This window comes from Belonocnema kinseyi, chromosome 9 (genome assembly GCF_010883055.1).
Source record: "Belonocnema kinseyi isolate 2016_QV_RU_SX_M_011 chromosome 9, B_treatae_v1, whole genome shotgun sequence".
Classification (NCBI taxonomy): domain Eukaryota; kingdom Metazoa; phylum Arthropoda; class Insecta; order Hymenoptera; family Cynipidae; genus Belonocnema; species Belonocnema kinseyi.
Window position 1 is genome coordinate 95591685 of NC_046665.1, and position 12234 is coordinate 95603918.

At 33.8% G+C, this 12234-nt stretch overlaps 1 protein-coding gene across 1 annotated transcript in view; it reads right to left on the bottom strand.

Moving 5' to 3' along the window:
- Positions 1-5598: 5598 nt before the first annotated feature.
- Positions 5599-12234, bottom strand: part of LOC117180645 — a 60491-nt gene continuing 53855 nt past the window's right edge. Inside the window, exon 24 of the mRNA XM_033373134.1 lies at positions 5599-5724. Within this exon, the coding sequence (XP_033229025.1) occupies positions 5599-5724 (126 nt within the window). The remainder of the gene's footprint in view (positions 5725-12234) is intronic.

Genomic DNA, 12234 nt, shown 5'->3' on the forward strand with positions numbered 1-12234 from the left:
TGGCGCCAAAAAACTGTAAGAGGTAAATCAGGTGTTACGCGGGGAGAGGGAGGGCTATCATCAAGCTATCCTATTTTAAATGTCAAAGTTTAAATTACATGGCCGTAAAGATCTTCAAATGTGTTCATATGCGCCATGAAGAAAAATTTTGCGCCACATTGATAAACGAGTTATCAGCGATCTAATTGGAGGGGGGCCGACATCGTTTTTCTTAACTAATAACATTTTTTCAAATCTATCACAGTTATCTGACATAACTTAAAATGCATTCAAATGCGCAACTACTAAAAAATGTTGCGCTCAATAATTAACAAAGATATCATATTTGGGGTGGGAGCAGTTTGAAGTAGGTGTTAAATCTTCAACAGTGATATATATGTAATTTCAAGTTGCGGACATCGATTCATTCGTCCTGAAATTCGCTCATACCCGCTATAATTTTTTTATCTTTTTTTTTGAAAATCTAGAAAATTACCCAAAATATAGACGTAAAAAAATTTCACAAATGATGACCAACAAAATAAAAAGTTTTGAATCTGCATTGATGAGGTAAATTTTCTATGGGTTTTCAAATGCGCTCATATGCGCCACAAGAAAAATTGTTTAGCCACATTGATAACTGTATTTTCATTCGTGAAATTTTATTACCTCTATATCTATTGAAATTTTAAAGATTTTCAAAAAAATTTATGGCGCACTTGAGCGTATTTAAAGACGAATGAATCCATGTTCGAATTTTTATATTGCATATCACTCTTAAAGACTTAACACGTGCGTTACACTCCTCCTATATAATATCCTTGTAATTAGCTAGCGAATTTTTTTTAGTTGTGGCGCATTTAAAGTTATGGCAGATAGCTTTAATGAATCAAAATTTTCTTTTAGAAAAATGACGCCCGCCCCCCATTTTGATCGCTGAGAACTCGTGGGCGTTCACAGAAATGTTGTTTTATATATTTTATTAAACACAATTTTTGTAATTGAAACGTAAAATCGATTATTTGCCTAGACTATCTCAAATTTAAAAAGTTGACCCTCTGTTCTTACTTTGTTAAGTGCGTGAAACATAATTTCTTTCGACTAGCCTTTTTTGCTATTTTTCTTAATTTTTCATAATCAATTCAATAAAATAATTATATAGATAATTTTCCATTCTAAGTATGAGCAACTTTCGTAATTTAAATAAATAATTTGTTAGGTGCAATGAAGTTCCTATACATCAGTGTAGACTCCACCAATTAATTAATTCGTAGCATTTTAATACTTTTTTTTTGTTGACACTAGTTCCAGTGTGGCGTGCTTATCGTAAATTAATTCAACCTGCTTTTGATCCTCAAACTCTACGATCATTTGTGCAAATTTTCGATAAACATTCAAAATCAATGGTTACAAAACTGGAAGAAGAACTCGATGGAGGTGAATTCGAATTTCGCTCCTATTTGGTATCTCTTTCTTTCAACATTGCTTTAGATAAGAGAAGCTAAGATCAATGGTACATAATTCTATTTTATGGATGTGCTTTCGATGTTATGTTTTATGTAGACAGGTATAAGGAAATTAATTTATCTAACATTTTTACATAGACCTTGTGTTTTAAGGCATTGTAACATAACAATTATCCGATTCACACCTTATTTATATTTTTTTTCGGCAAACTCACGACCACTATAATAATGTGAAAATGGTGGGGAGGGTGGGAGGCCGGTGGAAGTTCCGTTATGAACTGAGATAATATTTAAAACCTATTCCACTATTTTAGCTCTTTTTAAAAAATAGTGTTTTAGCCTTGTTGTCAAATCATTTTTCCTTTTCTCCCCTTTTTTTATTTTTCACTTAAAGTCGAATAAAACCTATAGAATCCAATAAGAAAATCCAACTATTTTTGATTAAAAGTTAATTTTGTTTGGTTATAAGTATATTATATTTTTAATTTATAATTCATCTTGATTGTTTGCAATTTTTACTATTTGTTAGAAAATCAGATTGTTTTGTTAAAAATGCTTATTGATCATTTATATTTCATTTAAAAGGATTTACTTCAGATGATATACGTGAATTTTACCTTATCTTTACGCTTATCTAATGTAACGTATGAGCATTTCAACCCCTATTTTCAACAGCTTTTTTCCATGCTTAGGAGTTTTCAGACTTTTTTGAACATTCTTCTTCTATAAACCACTTAGAGTGTACAAAGTTCCATAGTATGGTTCGGGTCTGTTGAGAGCTTTGATAGCTTTACTTATGCAAGCATATCTGCTTTATTATTACCATAAATGTTTTATGTCCAGGAACCCATATCAAGTAGATCCAGTTTTTCCGAATACTACGAGAAGCTTTTGCAGGCAACTTCAGACAAGTCTGGATGCAAACTTTTTCGATTGGAGAACTCTCAAAGCAGCTAGACTATCGAAATATACGTAAAGGTGGTGATTACCGAACCTACGTTAATGAGTCTCCTCCAGGAACATCTTGATAGCCACGATTTTAGCTTAAAATACGGTATGAAATTTTCCTAGTACGATTCTTAATTCCGCTTCCTCATGACCGTCCATCTCCAACAATACGTTAATCATAAATTCGGGCAGATTAAAGAAAGCGGCATTTCTATGACCCATCCTTAGGAAGAGTCTGTATGCAGCCGCCCCAGCCCTCTACCCAATAAGAAGGTGCAGTGGCAGCATGCCTAAGATACTCCAATGTGGCTAATGTGGATATTTTTATTGGTCCCGAAGTGGCCAGGCAAAAGTCCTTTTGTAGGCTGTTCAGTTGTTTCCTGGAATTAACCATACTGGTTCCTGCCAGGCAGATCAATAAGGCATAACTCTTAATTTGTCTAATGATTTCAGTGAATAACCAGTATACTACCTTGGGTGAAAGTGTCCATATTTTTTAAATTGCCCCTCTGCTTCCACACATGTGCCTTGCCCATGTTTACTACCGAACCAACATGTGGTTTCCCGATTATTTTAGGTTCAAATAGGACTCCCAAATAGTTTGCTGATGTTGAACAGTCAACTTTCTTACTATAGAATGTAGGGTTTAAGAGGTCAGGTAGTTTCCCGGGTCTCTTAAAAAACAATTTGAATATATACCACTTATCTCATGATCGTAAGACGTGGTTACGACTGACATTTCACCACGATTTCGCTGAGAGCCGGTACAATTTTTCACCAGGCATATCTGGGTTGTATCTCGGATGTGCTACCATCGTTGCACCACTCTTCAAACATTTTGAGAGCGGTTTGAATGAGTTCGACTAATTAGTCTTAGTACTAAGTACTTCACACGTAGAGTTAGTGCTTTAACTAAGTACTTTATGTATTCCTGTTACTAGAATGAAAAGGTCATCTACATATCTATCAATATGAAAACATGATTTATTTAGTCTATGAATCAAATCATCGGTGAAGAGTACCCTCAGACTGGGGGATAAAACTCTTTCCTGCGGACATCCCTTCTTACCTTCGCTATCACGTTTCAATCGTAGAGCGAAAATTGGGCAATCCTGCCTCATAGTATAGAACAGTATCTATCCCATGTTCTTCAGCAATATCCTCTGTACGTCCTACTTTTCGATTGCTGAGCGAAATGCATGAAGTATGTCAAAAGTGGATTTTTCTTTGTGAGAAGCAAACTGATTATAATGAAGGGGTTTATCCCGGAGGATTTCTCTATTCATATGAAAATATGCTCATTGGTCTGAATGATTTTCTCTCATAGTAGGAGTCTCTCCCGGGTTTTAATATACAGATCGCTGTGACTTTCTTCTATGCCATAGGAATAGGCGAACAAAACAATCTAATTTTTTTGGGCAGAATTTTACCGCGATTTCTCTCCTCAGAGGTCTTAAGCCTTTTATTTTATTGTATTCAATAATTAACAGAACCCTAGAACTGAAATTGGCGCGAGGTTTCAGGCTTTGGTTATAGCCAGATATAATTCTTAATTTAACTGAAATGTCAAAAGATTTTTACAAAATAATTGCAAGTATGCACGATATACGACATTCTGTAAGCAATGCACAACATGATATACGCATAATTTAATTGAAGTAGTTTCGCATTAAAATATATTACGCTTTTTCATTTTTCTAGATAATTTCGAAGAAAAGAATTGAACTGGAAAAAGGTGATGAAGCTAAAAATAGTAAAAACAAAATTAGGCTATAATTATATATATAGGTATATAGGTATATGAATCGTAAATAATAATATGGACGTGTTCATCTTATATATCCCTATTTCGAATGTAAGCAATATACGACTCTCCAATGCGTTTTGTCTACAGGTATTATGCTCTCACATTTTAGCCAGAAATGGGACTTACGAGGGGTGTTAGTTGAAGTTTCTCAGTTTTTTTCAATAAAGAAAACACTTAATCCTCCAGGGAATGTCAAAAAAAATTTTATTCAAAATATTGACCATTGGATTCTGCACATTTTGCCAATAACCTTTTTACGACACTAATTATTAGAACGCTTACGCTCATAAAATTTTTTATTAAATTATAGATTTGTATATCGACTCTTGATAAAGACCCGCAGTGTTGGACGAAACGTTGAGGATTTTTAAAAGAAATAAATATGTTTTTCACATGTTATTTCGAATGCTTTTATTTTGATTTTATCATTGAGACCGTAAGACCGAATATTTGCTGAATTTAGCTAAAATACTGATTAAAAATTTAAACGGTCGAAGAAAGGAAAAACAGTTTGGATCTGCTGTATCTACAATTGTTTTGTATATTTGTTAGTTGCATTCTTAAACTAAGGAAGATAAACGTTGCACCTAATTCTTAAAAGTTGAATTTCCATTTCGAAAATTAATTTTCAAAAACAATAAATCATTCGGAAAAACCTCGGCGGCCCAAGCGATGAACACAAGCCTAGCAAGGGAGTTGTTCACCTCCGGAGAGTCGTGGGACCGGTACCTCTAGAGAAGAAGGTTCTCTAAGTACTTAAAGCTGTTGCTCTTGGTGGTTCGAAACCCACCTTAAACTGTAGGTCCCCATTCCATCACCAAATAAGTTTGTGGGGTATGTGTAAAGGAATAGGGAAGAAGATATCAGAAGACTGTAAACCCTTAAGGGACACATGAGAAGCCTCCATTCCAGAAAAAATGTAAAAGTTGATGATTTGACTTAAATTTTTTTAAATCAGAAACAGTTGGATTTAATCCAAAGGTCGAATTTTTGACGAAATACATGCATTTTAAACCAAATAATGAAATCTTTCACAAAAAAGATACATTTCATTTATTATTATTTTGAAAATTTTAAAACCTTTCAAATAAAAGGCATGAATTTTGCATGTAAACCATCAACTGAGAACAAAAATTCTTAATAAAGTAGTTAAAATTTCAAACAAGTAGGAGAATATTTTACCAAAAAAGATCAATCCATTGTAAAAGTAGTAATTGTTGATATTTCAAGCCAATAAATTTACAAATTAGAGTATGAATTTTTGACAAAATAATTTAATGTTTAGGCAAAAAAATTAATTTTAAATCTAAAATTGTATTTTCAAACTAAAGCCTCTACATCTCTAGCAAAAGAGATGAATATGTTAATTAAAAATACGAATTTCAGCCAGAATTAAAATTACAAGTTAGGAGGAGGAGGGAGATCCATGTTCGCACGACGAGTAGTAAAACTATGATCGTAGGCCATGGTTTTGCTACTGCGTGAAAAACCAAGGCTGAGGGCCCTGGTATCTTTCTCCTCATCCTGTGAACATTAAATTACCTGCGTGAAGACGTATCTAACTATACAACTGATGTAAGATATTTTATTCAAAGCCATCATATGCTATGGGCCTACAGAACTCCCTGAGAATTGAGCTTCCGAAAACCCTTCACGGAAATGATGCGAGAACGTCCTATGAAGTAAATGTTTTTTTGATAATGATGATGATCACTGTCCGAACATTCTTCTGTTTTATTTTCTCCGTTTATCAAATTTTTTGAAAACCAGCTGATATTTAACCTTCAATTTTTCAGGTCGATTTTAACTCTATCAAAGAAAAAATTTTTTCTCTATAAAGGATGAAATGCTATAAAAATTCTGTATAAAATGAGCCCTGGATGAAGCCTATTTGACTATTTTTCAAGTAGATGTTTCAAGAAGTGTATATTTCAATGTTTTCTAAATTTTGCAATAACTTCCTTAATGTTCAATTTTAATGTTCTTGCAATTCGATAAGCGAATTTTCAAGATTAATAATCATAAGCTTTTATGGTACTGTGAAAAAATATCTTCAAAATGAGCCAAAGAACATGATATGATATTTTTGTCAGCTGGCGCCGAAAATTTAATAACGAACATGGATCGATTCTCGAAGTCAAGAAGAACCATGTCAGGCCTCCAGTGTGCAACAGAAACAATTGGCGAGAATATAAAATTCCAGTATATGTGGCACTTCTTATTATCGACAATTGGCTCGATTTAACTAGGAGCATTTAGAGGAGCGATATTAAGGTTGATTCCGTAAGAGTTGCAGAAATGGTAATAAAGCACTTTTAGTGCCGCATTGTGCGTCTGGATGTAGGTATTTCCCGCATGAATTGTACAACTAGATAGTATGTGCACCAAATGCTCGGGGTGTGCATGGAACGCCCTGCCGCTATCATCAGGAATGTCTTAGCTCAAAATGTGGCGACATTATTTTAAGGTGGCAATGACACCGTCTTGACATGCCAAAATGAAAACCTCCGTGCCAGACTTCAATCCGGGTGATTTAAGGGGAAAAAAATTAGCTCACACAACATTGACTGATCCTTTACATTTCTGTGAGAGATGCCGTACATCCTCTTTTCAAGGAGCTGTTCACGAAAGTTTTTCTCTTGTATTTTCTTAATCCGGGCTTTCAGGAGTGAGTACTCGAGATAGATAAGATTTGATGCATTTTGCTCACCCCTATTACTGAAGTTAAGTCCGAGTGTTTCAGCAGCCCCCTCTGCTGCTTTGTACAGAAACGCTCCTTTGCCCACTTCTTCGTGCTCCCTGAATATTTAAAGAAGAGGGTCTCTTCCATTTGCGACTCTACGTGCTGTACCCAGAATGATTCTGTTGTGAAGACATTCGAAATTCAATATTCCGCGACCACCTTGACGGCGTGAGATGCAGAGTCGCAGAACGGAAGAATTTAGATGCATGCTTTTGTTCATATGCATAACCTTTCGTGTCCCGATATTCAGTGATCTGAACTCGTTCTTCGTCCATGGTACCACTTCAAATGAATGGAGTACTACTGTGACGGTAAGCACGTTCCTTGTAGATATTTGTTCCTCGCCGACAGTTCGGAAGACCAAATTTGCCGGATGAGACGTTTGCATCTGCTTCGGAGAGTGTCGTTTATAGTTGTCACATCCTGAATGCAGCTCTGTGGCACGCCCAGGTATGTATAAGTCTCTCCAGCGCAAAAGTGTCGTATAGCTCTTTTATCGACGAGCTCAGGGTCTTCAGGGATGCCATTAAGTTTTCCATGCTTCAAATAAACCTTGGCGCATTTTTCTAACCCAAATTCCATTCCCATTTCCTTAGTATATCGTTCGACATTCCCTAGAGCTAGATGTAGTTGCTCTTGTTTTTCAGCAAAAATCTTAAGATATTTCAGGAAAAATACATTACGGTTAGAAAGAAAAAATTACTTTTTGAAATCAGGTTAATATTTTACACGTCAAAAATACTTTTTTCTTCGCATTTAGGTCATCTATATTCCATGATGGAGATGAGGACAGCTATGACCAGAATTCTTCTCAAATTTATTTCAAATCAGAAACACATTACGCTTATTATTGGTATTAAACAAGGGATGGATGTCATATCTCATTCTCTTCAACCATTTACTATAGAAATTATGATTAAATTACCAGACCTCTAATGGCTTAGTTTTGTAAACTCAAATAGATCTCGGTTTTCGCGTATGAATGTTAATATTTGGAACTCGAAATTATTGAATAAAACTTTTCAAAAAACCTATTACTTAACTCGAAAAATATCTGGTTAAATCAATCAGATTTCTGGTCAGATATGCCCTTACTATTTTTTCTGTTTAATGTAACCAGAAATCTGGTTGAATGAACCATTATTTTGAGTGGAATAGAAGCTTCTAATGTATCCACTAAGGATTTACATTTTTCTTGCACCTTCTTCCCTATCCCTTTACACTTACACCACACACTTACTTGGTAGCTATTTCTTATTACATTATTATTTTTTGTCTACTGGTCTAAACTCGATATTTTTATTTTTTTTTTATTTATAGATTATGGAACGAAAATGGGTTTAGTGTCCGCGGAAATGCAAAAAAAAAAGTCTTTCAGATTTACTGTCCAATGCTATTACCTCCTAAGCTACGGATTCTGTGAGCTTTGAAGCAGACATTCTCATCATAGTATTTGCGTTTGCGCTTCATTTTTGATAGATATTTTTTAATTTAGTTTTTTATAAGCAACCTTTAAAAAAAGCTACAATCCTGTCTTCAGATTTTCCTTCGTATCTCGCGTTTATGGGGTTTTTATGAATATAACAAGAACGATTTCAAATTCTTCTTTTAGAGAAAATATTAACATGTATAATGAAGCTTAAATGAAACCTTCATTGGGCCTCGTGGTTCATGGAAACAATCTCTTTAATAGCAACTGGTAAAAAAATGTATGACCTCACGTAAAAAAAGTTAGCTTCTATAAACATGGATCAATAATAGGATAAACATCTTTAAACATTGTCCAAGGATATGATATGTATAAACCGCTTCGTAAGCCAAGTACTGCTTATGGCCACCAAACATTTGTATTTTTTGGCGAAAAGGATGAAATTTCAATGATAGTAAATGCATATTTATGAAAAATAATGGAACATTTTACAAAAATTAATAAAAATAATAGAAAAATAATTAAACAACAATTTATTTTCCTAAATTTGATGATTTTTACATGTGATTGATTTTGATTTCACGTCGATGATTTTGATGATTTTTAAAATGATTTTTATTTGTGCATGTAATTGTCCATTTGATTTGTAAATGTTAAAAAATACACGTGAATTATATCGTATTTCCAATAACAATTTTTGCACTTGCTAAAGACTTCAAAGTCTAGGTATTTAAAATTAAGGATCATTTATCCTGTTTTTCTTACATTTTCTGCCACAAAAAAGATTTAAAAAATGTAAACAACAATTAGAGTGGCATCATTTTACAAGTATAATGTTGAAAAATGTTTCTGTTTTTGACTGAAAATTCGACGTTTTTTCTCGCCATATAATAAACCTTCAAACCCACCTTTCAGGACCTTCTGCCCAAACTTTAAATGTGCCGGAACTAACTCGAGCGAGAATTAGAATTAATAATCAGTTTATGAAATAATTAACTTTTTTTACAGACCAGACTTCAATATATAAATAAAAATTTCGACCCCGTAAAAGTTATTTTTATAATTCATAAATTCAGAAAATAAATTTTATTATGTTGTGAAGAGGATATTAAAAAATTAATTTTTTTAAATGTATTTAATACTACTGTTCGATCCTGAATATCGGCCTTCTTGCTAGTTTGTTTCTTAGACTAAAAATCTTTGCAAAATGTTATTTCTGTGAATAGTCAAAAGGGGTGCCTTCCCGCACCCCTACGAGGGGAACGCCTTCACGCCCCTCCCCCACGAGACGTTAGAATTGGGTCGGGATTCGGCCCAAATAATTTATGTCAACGATCAGAGGTGTGCCTCCCGCCCCCAAGAGAGTTGGAAATGGGTCAAGGTTCGACCGAAATTATTTCTGTAAACAGTCAGAGGGGTACCTTCCCGCCCCACGAAACGTTCAAAAGGTATAGGGGTTTCATCACATTATTTCTGTGAGTAGTCACAGGGGTGCCCCTCACGAGATGTTGGAAAGGAGTGGGGGTTTGGCTATTATTTCTGTGAAGAGTCAGAGGGATACTTCCGCCCCCCACGAGACGTTGGAAAGAACTAGGGGTTTCACAAAAATTATTTCTGTGAGCAGTCACAGAGATGCCCCCCCACTAGATTACTTAAATTCCTGAATTCTTTGAATTGCATGAATTCCTTGATTTCCATGAATTCCACGAATTCCGTGAATAGGCGCGGTAAGCCGCTACCTTGCTAGAAATATGCTTTTTTAAATGAAGTTAAACTTATTATTATAAATAATAATAATAATGTTAAAATGGCATCATAATATTTAGCTTTAATAATAAAGTAACGCTTTGAAAAATATTTCAAACTTTCTAGATTAATGTCTAGTAATAGAAAATTTGATCAAATAGTTTTTATTTTGATGAAATTTAATTTGTACGTTTTCCTAATGTTGTTTTTTTAAATTCAGTTAAATCGAAGGATGCTATTATTATGTGTATCGAAAGACCTTTTCATCTTAAATACCCAACAACTTCATGCGCGGGGAATCTACCATCCATATGCTGTACTTTTCTAGTAATCTTAACATGCCTATGCTCTAGTGTGGGGTCCTTACCTGAAATTACCGGTAACGGTAGAAATTTCCGGTAATGTAAAGGAAATTCTCCGGTAACGAATAATAACGATATTTTTTTGAATTTCAAGACTAAATTTGAATTGCTTTTTGTTTTCGTGTTTATTTGATATAATATTCTTCAATATTCGTCACATTAAATACCCAGTGGGCACAAAATTTGGCGACGTCTTTACGACATCATTACGACATCTTTACGACAACTTTACGATATCCTATGTCCATGTCGTTAAGGTGTCTTTACGATATCGTAAATAAGTCGTATGATCTGACGATGGCTTTACGATATCGTAAAGACAACGACACGACATGGACATAGGATGTCGTAAAGTTGTCGTAACGATGTCGTAACGATGTCATGAGGACGTCGCTAAATGTTGTGCCCACTGGGTAACATGTGAGAAAACTTTCACGTTTAAAAGTATTCCTTAACCTCTACGGTGGGATTTGGGTTTGCTTAAAAATGTATGCGCAAATTATTTCTTGCAAAAATATTATTCCTTTTAATTGTTCACACTTTGCAGATTGAGTAGACTGCAATTACGTATGTATTTGTCACATAAAAAAGTCCATGAAAAAAATTTATTGAACATAATATTTCGAAGGGTATCTAACCTAATCTGCTGAAACGTTGTAGGCATTTTGTAGTTCCACACCATCATGAAGAATACAAGTATTATTACTGTGCATTCTAAGTAGGTATATAATATAAATAAAAATTCAATACTGTCGTTCGCAAAAAAAACCGTTTTATTAAATTTTTTTATTAAAATACTAACAATAAAAGACGCGTAAGGATATGGAAGACAATAAACGAATACACCCATTTTCTCGTTAAATAAAAGAGCAATTTCCGAATTCAGTCTATTCAAATTCCATTCAAATTCATTTTATTTTAATCCTATATTATTTTTATAGTAATATTTCCTTTGTCTTTGAAAGCACATGCTACTTATTTAGAAATCAACCATTTGCATTAATACGTTTATTCTCCATGAAACTGATCAACAACTACGACTTATTTTGAAATTCACATTCATTCACATTTTAACATACAGATGGCATCGCAATGTGAGAATATTACCGCGACCCAACTCTACTATGCTCCACTATGTATTGGGATCTGAAATACAGTGTGTCCCATATTTATAGGGCCACCCCATTTTTTAAGGATAATTTTTTTTCTATTGGAACAAAGTGCACCAAATTTTTTGAGTGAATAAATGAGTCGAGTTAACGATTTTTCCTAAAATATTGAGCTCGCAATTCCATTCGCTCATTTATTTGGACATTTTTTCTCAAAAATAGGTGTCCCAAATTAATAGGGCCACTAAAAAAAACTTCAATTTTTTTGAAGAATAATAAATAATTCGTAAAATAATGCAATTTAAAATATATAATATTAAAATTTTACTTCTTACATGCCATAAACATATACATATGTATGTATAAAAACTAAATATTGTGCGTGAATTCCCAAAGTAATTTACAGTTGTGTTTTTCTTTTAATTTAAATTTTTCCTGAGGATTTTTCACATACATACTTTCCCACCTACATTCTTTTTGGGGATTATCGACGTATTTTTCCTATTTTAAAAGTGTATATTCGCACAATATGTTCGAAATAATTATTTCTCCTATTTTTATTGCGGGGATCCCCGTAAGTAGCGGGAGTTCCCGGGTTTTTCTCGCTTTACCTGGCATTCACATATGTATACTCCTGGTATAAAT